This window comes from Oncorhynchus mykiss, chromosome 23, assembly GCF_013265735.2.
Source record: "Oncorhynchus mykiss isolate Arlee chromosome 23, USDA_OmykA_1.1, whole genome shotgun sequence".
Taxonomy (NCBI): domain Eukaryota; kingdom Metazoa; phylum Chordata; class Actinopteri; order Salmoniformes; family Salmonidae; genus Oncorhynchus; species Oncorhynchus mykiss.
In genome coordinates this window covers 6,736,010-6,758,528 of record NC_048587.1, presented here as the reverse complement: position 1 = coordinate 6,758,528, position 22,519 = coordinate 6,736,010, and the positions used below count along the sequence as shown (strand labels likewise).

The 22,519-nt window shown below is 42.8% G+C and overlaps 1 protein-coding gene across 3 annotated transcripts in view; it reads left to right on the top strand.

Moving 5' to 3' along the window:
- LOC110510773 (ubiquitin thioesterase ZRANB1) overlaps positions 1–12,156 on the top strand; it is a 67,351-nt gene extending 55,195 nt beyond the window's left edge. For all 3 annotated transcript variants that reach the window (XM_036960851.1, XM_036960849.1, XM_036960850.1), the window contains exons 8-10: positions 225–354; positions 6,304–6,533; positions 10,597–12,156. In XM_036960851.1, coding sequence (XP_036816746.1) covers positions 225–354; positions 6,304–6,533; positions 10,597–10,818 — 582 coding nt within the window. In that variant the 3' untranslated portion in view covers positions 10,819–12,156. The remainder of the gene's footprint in view (positions 1–224; positions 355–6,303; positions 6,534–10,596) is intronic.
- Positions 12,157–22,519: the final 10,363 nt, after the last annotated feature.

Genomic DNA, 22,519 nt, shown 5'->3' with positions numbered 1-22,519 from the left:
TGCCTGTCTGTCTCTGCCTGCCTGTCTGTCTGCCTGCCTGTCTACCTGTCTGCCTGCCTGTCTGCCTGTTTTCCTGTCTGTTTTTCTGTCTACCTGTCTACCTGTCTGTCTGTCTGTCTGTCTGTCTGTCTGTCTGTCTGTCTGTCTGCCTGCCTGTCTGTCTGTTTGTCTGCCTGCCTGTCTGTCTGCCTGCCTGTTTTCCTGTCTGGCTGTCTTCCCCACAGCCTGGTGCCAGCCTGGAACAGACTCACATCTTTGTTCTAGCACACATTCTTCGTCGACCAATCATCGTGTACGGAGTGAAGTATTACAAGAGTTTCCGTGGAGAGACGTTAGGCTACACTCGTTTCCAAGGTGAGTGGAGAGACGTTAGGCTACACTCGTTTCCAAGGTGAGTGGAGAAAACGTTAGGCTACACTCGTTTCCAAGGTGAGTGGAGAGACGTTAGGCTACACTCGTTTCCAAGGTGAGTGGAGAAAACGTTAGGCTACACTCGTTTCCAAGGTGAGTGGAGACACGTTAGGCTACACTCGTTTCCAAGGTGAGTGGAGAGACGTTAGGCTACACTCGTTTCCAAGGTGAGTGGAGAAAACGTTAGGCTACACTCGTTTCCAAGGTGAGTGGAGAGACGTTAGGCTACACTCGTTTCCAAGGTGAGTGGAGAGACGTTAGGCTACGCTCGTTTCCAAGGTGAGTGGAGAAAACGTTAGGCTACACTCGTTTCCAAGGTGAGTGGAGAAACGTTAGGCTACACTCGTTTCCAAGGTGAGTGGAGAAAACGTTAGGCTACACTCGTTTCCAAGGTGAGTGGAGAGACGTTAGGCTACACTCGTTTCCAAGGTGAGTGTATAAACGTTAGGCTACACTCGTTTCCAAGGTGAGTGGAGAGACGTTAGGCTACACTCGTTTCCAAGGTGAGTGGAGAGACGTTAGGCTACACTCGTTTCCAAGGTGAGTGGAGAGACGTTAGGCTACGCTCGTTTCCAAGGTGAGTGTATAAACGTTAGGCTACACTCGTTTCCAAGGTGAGTGTATAAACGTTAGGCTACACTCGTTTCCAAGGTGAGTGGAGAGACGTTAGGCTACGCTCGTTTCCAAGGTGAGTGTATAAACGTTAGGCTACACTCGTTTCCAAGGTGAGTGGAGAGACGTTAGGCTACACTCGTTTCCAAGGTGAGTGTATAAACGTTAGGCTACACTCGTTTCCAAGGTGAGTGGAGAAACGTTAGGCTACACTCGTTTCCAAGGTGAGTGGAGAGACGTTAGGCTACACTCGTTTCCAAGGTGAGTGGAGAAAACGTTAGGCTACACTCGTTTCCAAGGTGAGTGGAGAGACGTTAGGCTACACTCGTTTCCAAGGTGAGTGGAGAGACGTTAGGCTACACTCGTTTCCAAGGTGAGTGGAGAAAACGTTAGGCTACACTCGTTTCCAAGGTGAGTGGAACGGCAGAATTATTATCTCGGGAGTCTATTGTGATAATAGGCAGGTTTAACGAGGACCCAAACACTTTAGTCTTCCAAACATAATGGGCAGCTGCGTAACGGGTTCTAGCTATAACTCACATCTATATAAGTAGACCAGTCAGTCTGACCCCAGACCTGTAGAGAGAGAGATAGAGACTAATGGGCAGCTAGGTAACGGTTCTAGCTATAACTCACATCTATATAAGTAGACCAGTCAGTCTGACCCCAGACCTGTAGAGAGAGAGATAGAGACTAATGGGCAGCTAGGTAACGGTTCTAGCTATAACTCACATCTATGTAAGTAGACCAGTCAGTCTGACCCCAGACCTGTAGAGAGAGAGATAGAGACTAATGGGCAGCTAGGTAACGGTTCTAGCTATAACTCACATCTATATAAGTAGACCAGTCAGTCTGACCCCAGACCTGTAGAGAGAGAGAGAGAGACTAATGGGCAGCTGCGTAACGGGTTCCATCTATAACTCACATCTATATAAGTAGACCAGTCAGTCTGACCCCAGACCTGTAGAGATAGAGCGATAGAGACACACACTTCATGTCATTATCGAGTGGGTGGCAGGATTTTAACAACCTGGACCCTGCATGTGAAATAGTGTGTTGTTATTAGACCAGAGGAAGCTGTAGATAGAGACTGTGTGTTATTAGACCAGAGGAAGCTGTAGTTAGAGACTGTGTGTTATTAGACCAGAGGAAGCTGTAGATAGAGACTGTGTGTTATTAGACCAGAGGAAGCTGTAGATAGAGACTGTGTGTTATTAGACCAGAGGAAGCTGTAGATAGAGACTGTGTGTTATTAGACCAGAGGAAGCTGTAGATAGAGACTGTGTGTTATTAGACCAGAGGAAGCTGTAGATAGAGACTGTGTGTTATTAGACCAGAGGAAGCTGTAGATAGAGACTGTGTGTTATCAGACCAGAGGAGGCTGTAGATAGAGACTGTGTGTTATTAGACCAGAGGAAGCTGTAGATAGAGACTGTGTGTTATTAGACCAGAGGAAGCTGTAGATAGAGACTGTGTGTTATTAGACCAGAGGAAGCTGTAGATAGAGACTGTGTGTTGTTATTAGACCAGAAGAAGCTGTAGATAGAGACTGTGTGTTGTTATCAGACCAGAGGAAGCTGTAGATAGAGACTGTGTGTTATCAGACCGGAGGAAGCTGTAGATAGAGACTGTGTGTTATTAGACCGGAGGAAGCTGTAGATAGAGACTGTGTGTGTTGTTATTAGACCAGAGGAAGCTGTAGATAGAGACTGTGTGTTATTAGACCAGAGGAAGCTGTAGATAGAGACTGTGTGTTATTAGACCGGAGGAAGCTGTAGATAGAGACTGTGTGTTATTAGACCAGAGGAAGCTGTAGATAGAGACTGTGTGTTATTAGACCAGAGGAAGCTGTAGATAGAGACTGTGTGTTATTAGACCAGAGGAAGCTGTAGATAGAGACTGTGTGTTGTTATTAGACCAGAAGAAGCTGTAGATAGAGACTGTGTGTTGTTATCAGACCAGAGGAAGCTGTAGATAGAGACTGTGTGTTATTAGACCAGAGGAAGCTGTAGATAGAGACTGTGTGTTATTAGACCGGAGGAAGCTGTAGATAGAGACTGTGTGTTATTAGACCAGAGGAAGCTGTAGATAGAGACTCTGTTATCAGACCAGAGGAAGCTGTAGATAGAGACTGTGTGTTATTAGACCAGAGGAAGCTGTAGATAAAGACTGTGTGTTATTAGACCAGAGGAAGCTATAGATAGAGACTGTGTGTTATCAGACCGGAGGAAGCTGTAGATAGAGACTGTGTGTTATTAGACCAGAGGAAGCTGTAGATAGAGACTGTGTGTTATTAGACCAGAGGAAGCTATAGATAGAGACTGTGTGTTATCAGACCGGAGGAAGCTGTAGATAGAGACTGTGTGTTATTAGACCGGAGGAAGCTGTAGATAGAGACTGTGTGTTATTAGACCAGAGGAAGCTGTAGATAGAGACTGTGTGTTATTAGACCGGAGGAAGCTGTAGATAGAGACTGTGTGTTATTAGACCAGAGGAAGCTGTAGATAGAGACTGTGTGTTATCAGACCGGAGGAAGCTGTAGATAGAGACTGTGTGTTATTAGACCGGAGGAAGCTGTAGATAGAGACTGTGTGTGTTGTTATTAGACCAGAGGAAGCTGTAGATAGAGACTGTGTATTGTTATTAGACCAGAGGAAGCTGTAGATAGAGACTGTGTGTGTTGTTATTAGACCAGAGGAAGCTGTAGATAGAGACTGTGTGTGTTGTTATTAGACCAGAGGAAGCTGTAGATAGAGACATTGTGTTATTAGACCAGAGGAAGCTGTAGATAGAGACTGTGTGTTATTAGACCAGAGGAAGCTGTAGATAGAGACTGTGTGTGTTGTTATCAGACCAGAGGAAGCTGTAGATAGAGACTGTGTGTTATTAGACCAGAGGAAGCTGTAGATAGAGACTGTGTGTGTTGTTATCAGACCAGAGGAAGCTGTAGATAGAGACTGTGTTGTTATTAGACCAGAGGAAGCTGTAGATAGAGACTGTGTGTTGTTATCAGACCAGAGGAAGCTGTAGATAGAGACTGTGTGTTATTAGACCAGAGGAAGCTGTAGATAGAGACTGTGTGTGTTGTTATCAGACCAGAGGAAGCTGTAGATAGAGACTGTGTGTTATTAGACCAGAGGAAGCTGTAGATAGAGACTGTGTGTGTTGTTATCAGACCAGAGGAAGCTGTAGATAGAGACTGTGTTGTTATTAGACCAGAGGAAGCTGTATCATGAGGTGTGTGTGTGTCTCTGTCTCTGTCTAAACTGAGCCTACATATGAAACCTTATAGGAACAACATATTAGCCCATAGCAGAGTTGTATGTGCGTTGTGGGCGCGAGGGGCCCAGGAGTGGGGTTGCCATGCATGGTTGCTGGGTAACATTAAAACAACATAGCTCTCCATGTAAATCCTTTCCTTTCATGTTCAAAATAGACTACAGTTAATAGAAAGGCCCTAGCAACCAATGCAGGCAACACTAGATCATGAAAGGACCACTCAAGGACCTCGTTGGGGGAATAAGTGTTTTCATTTGTTATTATTTTTGGATCTAATAAAATCTTAATAAAATCTAATTTTATATGTAGACTTCACCGTGGAAAGCTTACTTATGAGTTCTCTCCCAACATTGCAGTTAAAAAGTAAGAAAACCCACATACATTAATAACTGTCTCTTTACTATCAGTTATACCCACATACATTAATAACTGTCTCTTTACTGTCAGTTATACCCACATACATTAATAACTGTCACTTTACTGTCAGTTATACCCACATACATTAATAACTGTCTCTTTACTATCAGTTATACCCACATATATAACTGTCACTTTACTGTCAGTTATACTCACATACATTAATAACTGTCTCTTTACTATCAGTTATACCCACATACATTAATAACTGTCTCTTTACTATCAGTTATACCCACATACATTAATAACTGTCTCTTTACTGTCAGTTATACCCACATACATTAATAACTGTCTCTTTACTATCAGTTATACCCACATACATTAATAACTGTCTCTTTACTATCAGTTATACCCACATACATTAATAACTGTCTCTTTACTGTCAGTTATACCCACATACATTAATAACTGTCTCTTTACTATCAGTTATACCCACATTTATAACTGTCACTTTACTGTCAGTTTCCTTCCATTCTGCATCATTCCATTCCATAGTTAGTTCCCCATGGTGTTGGTGAGAGTCTCAGCTGTCCACAGAGGGGTTATACTAGTGTGTAGCCCAAACCGGTCGGACGTTACAGACGGAAGAGGCTGTACCGACTTCAGATGAGTCTAGTGGGCGTCACAACGGAGAACGCCATGGTGTTGGTGACTTGGGGTACTGGGGTACGAGGTAGTAGTGAGTCGGCGTACTGGGGTACGAGGTAGTAGTGAGTCGGGGTACTGGGGTACAAGGTAGTAGTGCGTCGGTGTACTGGGGTACGAGGTAGTAGTGAGTCAGGGTACTGGGCTACGACGTAGTAGTGAGTCGGGGTACTGGGGTACGAGGTAGCAGTGAGTCGGGGTACTGGGGTACGAGGTAGTAGTGAGTCGGCGTACTGGGGTACGAAGTAGTAGTGAGTCGGCGTACTGGGGTACGAGGTAGTAGTGAGTCGGGGTACTGGGGTACGAGGTAGTAGTGAGTCGGGGTACTGGGGTACGAGGTAGTAGTGAGTCGGCGTACTGGGGTACGAGGTAGTAGTGAGTCGGGGTACTGGGGTACGAGGTAGTAGTGAGTCGGGGTACTGGGATACGAGGTAGTAGTGAGTTGGCGTACTGGGGTACGAGGTAGCAGTGAGTCGGCGTACTGGGGTACGAGGTAGCAGTGAGTCGGCGTACTGGGGTACGAGGTAGCAGTGAGTCGGCGTACTGGGGTACGAGGTAGTAGTGAGTCGGCGTACTGGGGTACGAGGTAGCAGTGAGTCGGTGTACTGGGGTACGAGGTAGCAGTGAGTCGGCGTACTGGGGTACGAGGTAGCAGTGAGTCGGCGTACTGGGGTACGAGGTAGCAGTGAGTCGGCGTACTGGGGTACGAGGTAGCAGTGAGTCGGCGTAGTGGGGTACAAGGTAGTTGGGAGATTGATTGAGGTAATATGTACGTGTAGGTTTGGTTAGGTGATATATTTTTAGTACGATGTACATAGTTGGAGAGAAAGGCATAAAGTCCGGGTAGCCATTTGATTAACTGATAGAGACACTGACCTGTCTCTCTACCTGTACAAGTGTGTACCTGTCTGACACTGACCTGTCTCTCTACCTGTACAGGTGTGTACCTGCCCCTGTTGTGGGAGCAGAGCTTCTGTTGGAAGAGTCCCATCGCCCTGGGTTACACACGCGGACACTTCTCTGCCCTGGTCGCCATGGAGAACGACGGCTACGACAATCGCGGCGCGGGCGCCAACCTCAACACTGACGATGACGTCACCGTAACCTTCCTGCCGCTGGTGGACAGCGAGAGAAAACTGCTGCACGTACATTTCCTGTCTGCACAAGAGGTAACATTAATTCTTATCACATTAACATGAACTCTTAGCCTACATTTTCCATGCCCCCCCAGAGTAAATCTAATTACATAAATATTAAAATCCATCTGTTTAAACTTTTTGGGGGGGCGTCTCAACCCGCCGATATCGCCCTTCCGCGTCTACAGTGAAAAGTGGGAGAGCTAGAGCACCGTTTGTCAGACCAGGAGACATCCTGAAAATCTGTCTTCTCACGAAGAACATCTGTAGCGTCTGAACGGGTTGGCCTAGATAAGTATTAAGATCACTCTCACCAACACCATGGCGTTCTCCGTTGGGACGCCCACTAGACTCGTCTGAAGTCGGTACAGCCTCTTCCGTCTGTAACGTCCGACCGGTTTGGGCTACACACTAGTATAACCCCTCTGTGGACAGCTGAGACTCTCACCAACACCATGGGGAACTAACTATGTAATGGAATGATGCAGAATGGAAGGAAACTGACAGTAAAGTGACAGTTATAAATGTGGGTATAACTGACAGATATTAATGTATGTGGGTATAACTGACAGTAAAGTGACAGTTATTAATGTATGTGGGTATAACTGACAGTTATTAATATATGTGGGTATAACTGACAGTTATTAATGTATGTGGGTATAACTGACAGTAAAGTGACAGTTATTAATGTATGTGGGTATAACTGACAGTAAAGAGACAGTTATTAATGTATGTGGGTATAACTGACAGTTATTAATGTATGTGGGTATAACTGACAGTTATTAATGTATGTGGGTATAACTGACAGTTATTAATGTATGTGGGTATAACTGACAGTAAAGTGACAGTTATTAATATATGTGGGTATAACTGACAGTTATTAATGTATGTGGGTATAACTGACAGTAAAGAGACAGTTATTAATGTATGTGGGTATAACTGACAGTAAAGTGACAGTTATTAATGTATGTGGGTATAACTGACAGTAAAGTGACAGTTATTAATGTATGTGGGTATAACTGACAGTAAAGTGACAGTTATTAATGTATGTGGGTATAACTGACAGTAAAGAGACAGTTATTAATGTATGTGGGTATAACTGACAGTTATTAATGTATGTGGGTATAACTGACAGTTATTAATGTATGTGGGTATAACTGACAGTAAAGTGACAGTTATTAATGTATGTGGGTATAACTGACAGTAAAGTGACAGTTATTAATGTATGTGGGTATAACTGACAGTAAAGAGACAGTTATTAATGTATGTGGGTATAACTGAGTTATTAATGTATGTGGGTATAACTGATAGTAAAGAGACAGTTATTAATGTATGTGGGTATAACGGACAGTTATTAATGTATGTGGGTATAACTGACAGTAAAGTGACAGTTATTAATGTATGTGGGTATAACTGACAGATATTAATGTATGTGGGCATAACTGACAGATATTAATGTATGTGGGTATAACTGACAGTAAAGTGACAGTTATTAATGTATGTGGGTATAACTGACAGTTATTAATGTATGTGGGCATAACTGACAGATATTAATGTATGTGGGTATAACTGACAGTAAAGTGACAGTTATTAATGTATGTGGGTATAACTGACAGATATTAATGTATGTGGGTATAACTGACAGTAAAGTGACAGTTATTAATGTATGTGGGTATAACTGACAGTAAAGAGACAGTTATTAATATATGTGGGTATAAATGACAGATATTAATGTATGTGGGTATAACTGACAGTAAAGTGACAGTTATTAATGTATGTGGGTATAACTGACAGTAAAGAGAGTTATTAATGTATGTGGGTATAACTGACAGTAAAGAGACAGTTATTAATGTATGTGGGTATAACTGACAGTAAAGAGACAGTTATTAATGTATGTGGGTATAACTGACAGTAAAGTGACAGTTATTGATGTATGTGGGTATAACTGACAGTAAAGTGACAGTTATTAATGTATGTGGGTATAACTGACAGTAAAGTGACAGTTATTAATGTATGTGGGTATAACTGACAGTTATTAATGTATGTGGGTATAACTGACAGTAAAGAGACAGTTATTAATGTATGTGGGTATAACTGACAGTTATTAATGTATGTGGGTATAACTGACAGTAAAGTGACAGTTATTAATGTATGTGGGTATAACTGACAGATATTAATGTATGTGGGTATAACTGACAGTAAAGTGACAGTTATTAATGTATGTGGGTATAACTGACAGTTATTAATGTATGTGGGTATAACTGACAGTTATTAATGTATGTGGGTATAACTGACAGTAAAGTGACAGTTATTAATGTATGTGGGTATAACTGACAGTTATTAATGTATGTGGGTATAACTGACAGTAAAGAGACAGTTATTAATGTATGTGGGTATAACTGACAGTTATTAATGTATGTGGGTATAACTGACAGTAAAGTGACAGTTATTAATGTATGTGGGTATAACTGACAGATATTAATGTATGTGGGTATAACTGACAGTAAAGTGACAGTTATTAATGTATGTGGGTATAACTGACAGATATTAATGTATGTGGGTATAACTGACAGTAAAGTGACAGTTATTAATGTATGTGGGTATAACTGACAGTTATTAATGTATGTGGGTATAACTGACAGTAAAGAGACAGTTATTAATGTATGTGGGTATAACTGACAGTAAAGTGACAGTTATTGATGTATGTGGGTATAACTGACAGTAAAGTGACAGTTATTAATGTATGTGGGTATAACTGACAGTAAAGTGACAGTTATTAATGTATGTGGGTATAACTGACAGTTATTAATGTATGTGGGTATAACTGACAGTAAAGAGACAGTTATTAATGTATGTGGGTATAACTGACAGTTATTAATGTATGTGGGTATAACTGACAGTAAAGTGACAGTTATTAATGTATATGGGTATAACTGACAGATATTAATGTATGTGGGTATAACTGACAGTAAAGTGACAGTTATTAATGTATGTGGGTATAACTGACAGTAAAGTGACAGTTATTAATGTATGTGGGTATAACTGACAGTTATTAATGTATGTGGGTATAACTGACAGTAAAGTGACAGTTATTAATGTATGTGGGTATAACTGACAGTAAAGAGACAGTTATTAATGTATGTGGGTATAACTGACAGTAAAGTGACAGTTATTAATGTATGTGGGTATAACTGATAGTAAAGAGACAGTTATTAATGTATGTGGGTATAACTGACAGTTATTAATGTATGTGGGTATAACTGACAGTAAAGTGACAGTTATTAATGTATGTGGGTATAACTGACAGTAAAGTGACAGTTATTAATGTATGTGGGTATAACTGACAGTAAAGTGACAGTTATTAATGTATGTGGGTATAACTGACAGTAAAGTGACAGTTATTAATGTATGTGGGTATAACTGACAGTAAAGTGACAGTTATTAATGTATGTGGGTATAACTGACAGTAAAGAGACAGTTATTAATGTATGTGGGTATTACTGACGGTGGCTACCGATAGTGGATCATATTTAACACGATATAAATTATTAAAAAATGAGTTACAGTGAAGTCCGGACATATAATGAGAACATTCTAGAAATCACAAATCAACTCGGTAGGTTTGGTGCTGTACTGTCATTTGGGCATGGCTCCAGAAGCCTACAGCTTGGCTCTCCACATTTCATTCCTGCAAGGTTATAAAGGCATTTCATAAACGTCCCTGTGGAAAAGGTGATGTGCTTCAGTTCGCTGCCATGTGGCTGGTTTCTTATTGGTCTCCAGCGATCACAAGGTAAAAATCCACTAAATGTATTAAACATTAGGAACACCTGATCTTTCCATGACACAGACTAACCAGGTGGATCCAGGTGAAAGCTATGATCCCTTATTGATGTCACTTGTTGAATCCACTTCAATCAGTGTAGATGAAGGGGAGGAGACGGGGTTAAAGAAGGATTGTTAGACCTTGAGACGTGGATTGTGTATGTGTGACATTCAGAGGGTTTATGGGCAAGACAAAGATTGTAATTCTTTCCAATGTGTGTCTCTCTCTCTCTCTCTCTCTCTCTCTCTCTCTCTCTCTCTGTCTGTCTAGATGGGTAACGAGGAGCAGCAGGAGAAGTTGTTGAGGGAGTGGCTGGACTGCTGTGTAACGGAGGGAGGCATGTTGGCCGCAATGCAGAAGTCGTCCCGGCGACGCAACCACCCACTGGTCACACAAATGGTGGAGAACTGGCTGGATGGATACCGACAGATCTGTCCCTGCGCCTCTCTCTCCGACGGGGAGGAGGAGGAGGAGGAGGAGGAAGATGAGTGAAGGAGGGAAGGACACAGTGACACAGACACAGGAGAGGGTGACCAAGAGGAGGATGTGGCGTCACTGGATGGGACTCGAGACCACTAGCATCCTTCGTACGGTACCATACGCCTCCTCACCTCAAGAGAGAGAGGATCCACGGTCTTCTGCGCTGCCGTCTGAGGCTGTATCCCAAAGCACATAGGGTTCTGGTCAAAAAAGTAGTGCGCACTATATAGGAGAATAGGTTGACATTTGGAACGCGGGCGGAGCGATCAATGGTCTTTCACTCTGCCGTCTCAGAAGCACTGAAGAGAGGAGACCTGCTCTGGTTCTGAAAGAACTCTTGGAACACATTCTAGAATCTCCTCAACAAACCATGGCAACAACAATGGGTGCGTTCGTAAATTCACTCTGGAGTGCGTTGTCAGTTCGTAAATTCACTCTGGAGTGCGTTGTCAGTTCGTAAATTCACTCTGGAGTGCGTTGTCAGTTCGGAAATTCACTCTGGAGTGTGTTGTCAGTTCGTAAATTCACTCTGGAGTGCGTTGTCAGTTCGTAAATAAAGCTTGCTAGCTACTTCCAGACACATAATGAGAGAACACCTCACTCACTGACCATTTTACTCCCCCAAGCAGAGCTGGTTAGGCTGTTTGCATGTTATCCAGAGCGTTGGTGACTGTAACTGTGCTGCTGGCAACAATTGAATTACGTTTTTCTTTTTACAGAGGTTTACTGACACCGGTCATATTCAACGGGTGTGTTGCGCGTTTATAAATGAATCAGTTATTCTCTCACACGGACGACATTCTGTTCTGAAATGGGAGTAGACAGCCAGAGGGACTTTACGAACGCACCCAAGGACAAACAACTACCACCAAGTAGCCACCCATATTATTTCAAATAAAGAACTATAGTTTGTGAAATGTTAATCGTCTTTTAAAATATTTAGTTTGAGTTTGAGTTCTCCCCATTTCCCCCAGTGTAATTATTTATCCATCATTGTTAATAATGCACGAGTTGTATAAATGATGTACTAGGAAACAAAGTAACTTACCAGCATCAAAGTGGAAGACAGGAATCCTCATTGACTATCACTACTACGGACATCTACCTACGAAACCACATTACTTACTATTTTGTTATTGAGAATACTTGCCTGTTTTCAATCCACCGGAGAGAAGTAAGCGCTATATTTAGGAAGCCGTAGTTATATTTAAAGAAACTTAAAAGGACGACGCACTCATGAAATTAAACTGTTCTATTTAGAAGATTGTAAATGCGAACAGAATTTAGCTTAAAGCTAAAGCAGAGCTATTAAAGAGACTTCTCATCCCACAAATGTGTCTACAAGGTTAACCGGGAAGAGCATCAGTTTTTTTCTGGATCGTTTATCCCTTCTGCAAAAAAATCCTTTAAAAAAGTTGGATGGTTAAAACTGTGTTTAGGAGAGCGAGGGAGAGAGAGGGGCACAGGGAGAGCGGGGGAGAGAGAGAGAGGCACAGGGAGAGAGGGAGAGAGGGGCACAGGGAGAGTGAGAGAGAGAGGGGGGCACAGGGAGAGAGCGAGAGAGGCACAGGGATAGAGAGAGAGGGGCACAGGGAGAGCGAGAGAGAGGGGCACAGGGAGAGCGAGAGAGAGGGGCACAGGGAGAGAGAGAGGGGGGCACATGGAGAGCGAAAGAGAGGGGCACAGGGAGAGCGAGCGAGAGAGAGAGAGAGAGAGAGAGAGGGGCACAGGGAGAGCGAGAGAGAGAGAGAGGGGCACAGGGAGAGCGAGAGAGGGGCACAAGGAGAGCGAGAGAGAGAGAGGGGCACAGGGAGAGCGAGAGAGAGAGGGGCTCAGGGAGAGCGAGAGAGAGAGAGAGGGGCACAGGGAGAGCGAGAGAAGTTGGATGGTAAAACTATTTATTTTTTAACGAGAGAGAGGCAGCGAGAGGGCTGGGGGGGCAGAGAGAGGGCGGGGGGCCAGAGAGAGGGCGAGGGGGGGGGCAGAGAGAGGGCAGTTTTATACTTTATTCTGCTCTTGGTTTTTCCTGTGTTTTTGTTTGATTATTTCCATCATTCTGTGAGGAGAAAACCTGTTGGGTGCCATTTGTTAGTGTGATGTATTAAGTCATTGATGTTCCAGCGGAGGATCGATATCATGGTGGGAGAAGAGATGGGCCTTAAATAACTCAGCTGATTTTCTAACAGGAGTCCATTAAAAGGGACAGTTCACCCAAATTACAAAATCACACAATTGATTTGCTTTACCCTGTAAGCAGTCTAATGGAAAACGGTATGACGGCAATCCATGATTTGGTTTTAATTTCCTGACACTGTTTTAGCATTTTTTTGGCACAAATCCCATTCACGTTGTTAGCATTTTTTTGGCACAAATCCCATTCACGTTGTTAGCATTTTTTTGGCACAAATCCCATTCACGTTGTTAGCATTTTTTTGGCACAAATCCCGTTCACGTTATTAGCATTTTTTTGGCACAAATCCCATTCACGTTATTAGCATTTTTTTGGCACAAATCCCATTCACGTTATTAGCATTTTCCGGCATCGTGTCCAAATCATCTGGAAAGTATCTCAAATGGATTGTGAAGCTCAACAAAGTCACTTTACAGCAAAGATGTTCTATTATATTGACAAGATAATTGAGTGGGACCATTCTAGCCAATGAGAGGGCAGATATGCGTGTAAACAACAGGCACAACTCTCATATAAAGTTTTTTTTTTTTTTCACAGTTGCCACGGCGTCCATCCATAACAGTGCATTTGTAACATACCTCACATGCTGACTAGACCGATGCAGATGCGCGTTGGCAGTTTGGAAATAGAGCCAAGTAGCCAAACAGACGCTCGTTGATGTGCGCGAGTGGTTTAGATGACGTGCTGCAAGTCCCGCCACTCCCATCTACTCATTGTTTTTTTAGGAGCATATACCCATGATTGAAAGATGAACTGAAGTCCACACTCCAGTCCAGTTGGTGGTGGTAATGCACCTTAAAGTTGGTTACCAACCGCCATATAAAGTCCACAGAAGAAGAAGATAATGAACACTATAAACCAACTCGGTTTCCCCTTTTATCTGTGGATTAATTGTCCGAGTAGAGAACGCACGATGTAGCGTGACTCAAAATGGGTCAAAATTCTAGAAAGATCCAGGGGGGAAAAAAAAGGTGCTTGTGCATTTCAGGTAAAATAACAACCCAATGTTTATATCCCAGGACAAATTAGCTAGCAACAGTGAGCTAGCTAGTCAAATGTACATTACTGTGTTAGTTGGTTCAGAGTTTGTTTTGGTATTTCAACCTACGAGTCCAGATTTGCGTCTGGTGTGGATGTACCAAATCAACAAGCGGGCGGATGGTTCACGCCCTAGTCTGCATATAAACCTCACGTAGCAAATTAGCAGTTCACTTTTCTTTTAGTTTTACAATTCCGACACTTATTGAGAGATTTCGGGGCGAAGTAAAACCCTCTCGTTTTTACCTCTTCTCTTCTGCTAGATGATAGGCACATGCCGTAATGCTAACATCGGTACCATGACTCGAATGAGATGTGTGCCACAAATGCTAAAACGTCAGCATTGGGAAACAGTCAAAGAAACGGAGGAACTTATTGAAGAAAGATCCAGTGTAATATATTATTAAAAATAAAGCGAACTGAATGGAATATGGGGCAAAAAATGCACCAAATTCCTTTTTTAATCTTCAACATAGAAATGCTACCAAAAATAATTTACTGAAACTACAAATGATGTAATTGCCCGTGATTCACCAAACGATATTTTGAAAGAGGAAGTAAAGTACTTTAAGAATATGTTTTCGTTTTAGTTTCCTCCATCTCCACTAATCGAAGTTAATTGTATGGATTTTTTACTATTAATAATGTGAAATTAACATCTGTACAGAAAGACTCATGTGAAGCCAAATTACTGAGGAACTTCTTGATGCAATTAAAGCCTTTCAGTCTGGGAAAACTCCAGGGCTGGATGACATACCAGTGGAGGTATACCAAACTCCAGGGCTGGATGTCATACCAGTGGAAGTATACCAAACTCCAGGCCTGGATGACATACCAGTGGAGGTATACCAAACTCCAGGGCTGGATGACATACCAGTGGAGGTATACCAAACTCCAGGGCTGGATGACATACCAGTGGAGTTATACCAAACTCCAGGGCTGGATGACATACCAGTGGAGGTATACCAAACTCCAGGGCTGGATGACATACCAGTGGAGGTATACCAAACTCCAGGGCTGGATGACATACCAGTGGAAGTATACCAAACTCCAGGCCTGGATGACATACCAGTGGAGGTATACCAAACTCCAGGCCTGGATGACATACCAGTGGAGGTATACCAAACTCCAGGCCTGGATGACATACCAGTGGAGGTATACCAAACTCCAGGCCTGGATGACATACCAGTGGAGGTATACCAAACTCCATGGCTAGATGACATACCAGTGGAGGTATACCAAACTCCAGGGCTGGATGACATACCAGTGGAGGTATACCAAACTCCAGGGCTGGATGACATACCAGTGGAGTTATACCAAACTCCAGGGCTGGATGACATACCAGTGGAGGTATACCAAACTCCAGGGCTGGATGACATACCAGTGGAGGTATACCAAACTCCAGGGCTGGATGACATACCAGTGGAAGTATACCAAACTCCAGGGCTGGATGTCATACCAGTGGAGGTATACCAAACTCCAGGGCTGGATGTCATACCAGTGGAGGTATACCAAACTCCAGGGCTGGATGACATACCAGTGGAAGTATACCAAACTCCAGGGCTGGATGTCATACCAGTAGAGGTATACCAAACTCCAGGGCTGGATGTCATACCAGTGGAGGTATACCAAACTCCAGGGCTGGATGTCATACCAGTGGAGGTATACCAAACTCCAGGGCTGGATGACATACCAGTGGAGGAATACCAAACTCCAGGGCTGGATGACATACCAGTGGAGGTATACCACACTCCAGGGCTGGATGACATACCAGTGGAGGTATACCAAACTCCAGGGCTGGATGTCATACCAGTGGAGGTATACCACACTGTTTTTGATATACTGAGGAGGTCTGTTATTAGCATGTTTTAACCACTCCTATATGATATACTGAGGAGGTCCGTTATTAGCATGTTTTAACCACTCCTATATGATATACTGAGGAGGTCCGTTATTAGCATGTTTTAACCACTCCTATATGATATACTGAGGAGGTCCGTTATTAGCATGTTTTAACCACTCCTATATGATATACTGAGGAGGTCCGTTATTAGCATGTTTTAACCACTCCTATATGATATACTGAGGAGGTCCGTTATTAGCATGTTTTAACCACTCCTATATGAATGGTAGATTATCGGACACAAGGTCCGATTTCATTATTACTGAACCGGGATCCAAGTGGTGTATATATAAAGATCCTTTTATTTATTTATCCGTTATTTTACCAGGTAAGTTGACAGAGAACGCGTTCTCATTTACAGCAACGACCTGGGGAATAGTTACAGGGGAAAGGAGGGGGATGAATGAGTCAATTGTAAACTCTAGTCCGTTTAAAAAAAATTGGAGGACTCTTACACTTCAGTGTTGTGATGCTAAAATGCTTGGCGCATAAAATTAAAAAGGTTTTGTCAGATAGTATTCATCCTAATCAGACAAGTTTTTTTTTTACATGGACGATACATTGGAGATGATATAAGACAAGAACTGGAAACAATAGAATACTATGAAATATCGGGGAAACCAGGCCTGGCTGACTTTGAAAAGACTTTTGATAAAGTATGACTGGAGTTTATATATAAATGCCTGGAAAATTTCAATTTTGGAGAATCTCTTATAAAATGGTTATAAAAGTTACGTATAGTAACACCTCGGTGTAAAATAACAAATAATGGCTACTTCTCAAAGTTTTAAACTGTCAAGAGGAGTAAAACAAGGTTGTCCAGGTTGTCCACTATCAGCATATCTATTTATTATGGCCATCGAAATGTTAGCTGTTAAAATCAGATCCAACAACACTATTAAGGGATTAGAAATCCGGGGGTTAAAAACAAAGGTGTCATTGTACGCTGATGATTCATGTTTTCTTTTAAAACCACAATTAGAATCCCTCCACAGCCTCATAGAGGATCTAGATACTTATAGAATTAGAATCCCTCCACAGCCTCATAGAGGATCTAGATACTTATAGAATTAGAATCCCTCCACAGCCTCATAGAGGATCTAGATACTTATAGAATTAGAATCCCTCCACAGCCTCATAGAGGATCTAGATACTTATAGAATTAGAATCCCTCCACAGCCCCATAGAGGATCTAGATACTTTAAGAATTAGAATCCCTCCACAGCCTCATAGAGGATCTAGATACTTTAAGAATTAGAATCCCTCCACAGCCCCATAGAGGATCTAGATACTTTAAGAATTAGAATCCCTCCACGGCCTCATAGAGGATCTAGATACTTTTAGAATTAGAATCCCTCCACAGCCTCATAGAGGATCTAGATACTTTTAGAATTAGAATCCCTCCACAGCCTCATAGAGGATCTAGATACTTTTAGAATTAGAATCCCTCCACAGCCTCATAGAGGATCTAGATACTTATAGAATTAGAATCCCTCCACAGCCTCATAGAGGATCTAGATACTTTAAGAATTAGAATCCCTCCACAGCCTCATAGAGGATCTAGATACTTTAAGAATTAGAATCCCTCCACAGCCTCATAGAGGATCTAGATACTTTTAGAATTAGAATCCCTCCACAGCCTCATAGAGGATCTAGATACTTTAAGAATTAGAATCCCTCCACAGCCTCATAGAGGATCTAGATACTTTAAGAATTAGAATCCCTCCACAGCCCCATAGAGGATCTAGATACTTTAAGAATTAGAATCCCTCCACAGCCTCATAGAGGATCTAGATACTTTTAGAATTAGAATCCCTCCACAGCCTCATAGAGGATCTAGATACTTTAAGAATTAGAATCCCTCCACAGCCTCATAGAGGATCTAGATACTTTTAGAATTAGAATCCCTCCACAGCCTCATAGAGGATCTAGATACTTTTAGAATTAGAATCCCTCCACAGCCTCATAGAGGATCTAGATACTTTTAGAATTAGAATCCCTCCACAGCCTCATAGAGGATCTAGATACTTTTTTCTAACCTCTCTGGATTAAAACCAAATGGGGGTATTGGACCTCCTCTGGTACGGTGTGGGGGTATTGAACCTCCTCTGGTACGGTGTGGGGGGGATTGAACCTCCTCTGGTACGGTGTGGGGGGGATTGATCCTCCTCTGGTACGGTGTGGGGGGATTGATCCTCCTCTGGTACGGTGTGGGGGGATTGAACCTCCTCTGGTACGGTGTGGGGGGATTGATCCTCCTCTGGTACGGTGTGGGGGTATTGAACCTCCTCTGGTACGGTGTTGGGGGGATTGAACCTCCTCTGGTATGGTGTGGGGGTATTGAACCTCCTCTGGTACGGTGTTGGGGGATTGAACCTCCTCTGGTACGGTGTGGGGCAATTCACACTGCCCCCTGGTGACGGGAACCAGAACTCATACTGTCCCCCCTATTGTAGCTGGGGATTTTAACAAAGCTAATTTGAGAACAAGGCTACCTAAATTCTATCAGCACATTGACTGTAGTGCCCGCTTGAGCAAAACACTGAACCACTGCTACTCTAACTTCTGCGATGCATACAAGACCCTCCCCCGCCCTCCCTTCTGCAAATCCGACCACGACTCCATCTTGCTCGTACCGACCTATAGGCGGAAACTCAAACAGAATGTACCCGTGACTAGAACCATTCAACGCTGGGTCTGACCAATCGGAATCAACGCTTCAAGATTGTTTTGATCACGTGGACTGGAAAATGTGCCAGGAAGCCTCAGACAATAACATCGATTTATACTCTGACTCGGTGAGTGAGTTTATTAGCAAGTGCATTGGAGATGCTGTACCCCACTGTGACTATTAAAACCTACCCCAACCAGAAACCGTGGATAAACGGTGGCATTTGAAAGGTCAAACCACCTCATTCAATCATGGAAAGAGGTCGGGGAATATGGCCGAGTTTAAACAGTGTAGTTATTCCCTCCGCAAGGCAATCAAACAAGTGAAATGTCGGTATAGGGACAAAATGGAGTCGCAATTCAACAGCCCAGACACGAGACATATGTGGCCGGGCCTACAGGCAAATACGGACTACAAAAAGAAAACCAGCCACGTTACGGAAATCGACATCTTGCTTCCAGACAAGCTAAACACCTTTTTTGAGGATTATTCAGTGCCACCGACGCGACCCCCTACCAAGGACTGCGGGCCCCCCCTATCCTTCTTTGTGGCCGACGAGAGTAAGATATTTAGACGTGTTAACCCTCGCAAGGCTGCTGGCCCAGACGGCATCCCTAGCTGCGTCCTCAGAGCATGCGCAGAGCAGCTGGCTGGTGTGTTTTACGGGCATATTCAAACGCTCCCTATCCCGGTCTGCTGTCCCCACATGCTTCAAGATGGCCACCATTGTTCCTGTAAGGCAAAGATAGTCAATCATGTAGTTCAGTTATCGCCCCGTAGCTCTCACTTCTGTCATCATGAAGTGCTTTGAGAGACTAGTCAAGGATCATATCACTGCCACCCTAGAACCACTTCCGTTTGCATACCGCCCCAACAGGTCCACAGACGATGTAAACGCCATCACACTGCCCACTGCCCACTGCCCACTGCCCTATCCCATCTGGACAAGAGGAATACCTATGTAAGAAGGCTGTTCAATGACCACAGCTCAGCATTCAACACCATAGTAGCCTCCAGTTCCTTGCTCAGAACATATGAAAGCTGGTGGTTCCTTTTAACATGTGTCTTCAATATTCCCAGTTAAGAAGTTGTAGGTTGTAGTTGTTATAGGACTATTTCTCTCTATACCATTTGTATTTCATAGACCTTTGACTATTGGATGTTCTTATAGGCACTTTAGTATTGCCAGCTTAATCTTAGGAGTTGATAGGGAGTTAATAGGCTTAAACAGCTGCTGGCAAACGCAGTAAAGTGCTGTTTGAATGAATGCTTACGAGCCTGCTGCTGCCTACCACCTCTGTCAGACTGCTCTATTAAATATCAAATCATATACTTAATTATAATATAATAAACACAGAAATACGAGCCTTTGGTCATTAATATGGTCAAATCCGGAAACTATAATTTTGAAAACAAAACGTTTATTCTTTCAGTGAAATACGGAACCGTTCTGTTTGTCATCGAACGGGTGGCATCCATAAGTGTAAATATTGCTGTTACCATGCACAACCTTCAATGTAAAATTCTGGCAAATTATTTACGGCCTTTGTTAGGAATAAATGGTCTTCACACAGTTCAACGAGCCAGGCGACCCAAACTGTTACATATTCCCTGACTCTACTTGCACTGAACGCAAGAGAAGTGACACCATTTCCCTAGTTAATATTGCCTGCTAAAATGAATTTCTTTTCACTAAATATGCAGGTTTAAAAAAAAAATACACTTCTGTGTGTTGATTTTAAGAAAGGCGTTGATGTTTATGGTTAGGTATATTGTGCTTTTTTCGCGAATGCGTTTTTTGTTAAATTATCACCCGTTTGGCGAAGTTGAAGTAGGCTGTGATTCGAGGATAAATTAACAGGCACCGCATTGATTATATGCAACGCAGGACAAGCTGGTTAACCTCGTAATATCATCAACCACTAGTTAACCTGGGATTGTGTGAAGATTTATTGTTTTTTACAAGATAAGTATAACGCATCAACAACAAAAAAGGAGGTGATCGTATTGATGATGTCATGGCTTTAGAAGCCTCTGATAGGCTAATTGACATAATTTGAGTCAATTGGAGGTGTACCTGTGGATGTTTTTCAAGGCCTACCTTCAAACTCAGTGCCTCTTTGCTTGACATCATGGGAAAATCAAAAGAAATCAGCCAAGACCTCAGGAAAAAAAAGTTGTAGACCTCAAGAAAGTCTGTTTCATCCTTGGGAGCAATTTCCAAATGCCTGAAGGTGCCACGTTCATCTGTACAAACAATAGTATGCAAGTATAAACACCATGGGAGCCAAGCAGCCGACATACCGCTCAGGAAGGAGATGCGTTCTGTCTCCTAGAGATGGAACGTACTTTGGTGCGAAAAGTGCAAATCGATCCCGGAACAACAGCAAAGTACCTTGTCAAGATGGTGGAGGAAACAGGTACAGAAGTATCTATATCCACAGTAAAACAAGTCCTATATCGACATAAACTGAAAGGCCGCTCAGCAAGGAAGAAGCCACTGCTCCAAAGCCACCATAAAAAAAGCCAGACTACGGTTTGCATATGGGAACAAAGATCGTACTGCACATGGGGACAAAGATCGTACTTTTTGGAGAAATGTCCTCTGGTCTGATGAAACAAAAATAGAACTGTTTGGCCATAATGACCATCGTTATGTTTGGAGGAAAAAGGAGGAGGCTTGCAAGCCGAAGAACAGCATCATGTTGTGGGGATGCTTGGCTGCAATAGGGACTGGTGCACTTCACAAAATAGATGGCTTCATGAGGAAGGGGAAATTATGTGGATATATTGAAGCAACATCTCAAGACATCAGTCAGGAAGTTAAAGCTTGGTTGCAAATGGGCCTTCCAAATGGACAATGACCCCAAGCATACTTCCAAAGTTGTGGCAAAATGGCTTAAGGACAACAAAGTCAAGGTATTGGAGTGGGCATCACAAAACCCTGACCTCAATCCGATAGAAAATGTGTGGGCAGAACTGAAAAAGTGTGTGCGGGCAAGGAGGCCTACAAATACAAACTTTTTTACACCAGCTCTGTCAGGAGGAATGGGCTAAAATGCACCCAACTTATTGTGGGAACTTATTGTGGGAAGCTTGTGGAAGGCTACCCAAAACGTTTGACCTTGTGAACATAATCCCTAGCTGTGTGTTGCCACTTTCCATGTTGTCTGTAGCTTGTGAGGTGTGGAAACACTGTTTCGTTTATGTATTTTTTGTTGTTGCTATTTGTGCTATTGCTCTGTCTGCGTGCTACGTGTTGCTTGTCCTATGTTTCTCTGTCTGCGTGCTACGTGTTGCTTGTCCAATGTTACTCTGTCTGTATGCTACGTGTTGCTTGTCCTATGTTGCTCTGTCTGTATGCTACGTGTTGCTTGTCCAATGTTGCTCTCCTGATCAGGTCAGGTTACAGGAGACCACAAACCTACAGATTATCTCTCAACCTCAACAGAGGAGGAGAGATCTAGGGGTCTGAAGATGTGGGGGGTTTATGACCCCTCACGCCCATGGTAAGTCTTAGGCCACAGACAAATTCCTTTTGTCTTGTTACTATGGAGAACCAGCCTCAGAACATTAAACATGAACTAAAGGGACTTTGGAACAATGGTTTACGTTAGCCACAATGGTGGTCATGACGATAGATGGAATATGAAAATGTATGTCATTTTTGTTTTGTTATTAAAGGTCAATAGATGACGTTATTAAGAAAATATTGTAACGTTTTAAGAGTTTTCCTAGTATATGTTTGATGTTTATACATTGTACGTTGTATGGAAAATGTCCAAATCAAAGAGAATGTTTTGGTAAAGATGAAATGTGAAGTTAGTTGTCTCAAATTGGATTTGAGTAAAATCTAGACCTTGTCTCTTAACTTGGTACGCCCAGAGAATTGCCCTAAAGGCAGTTACGC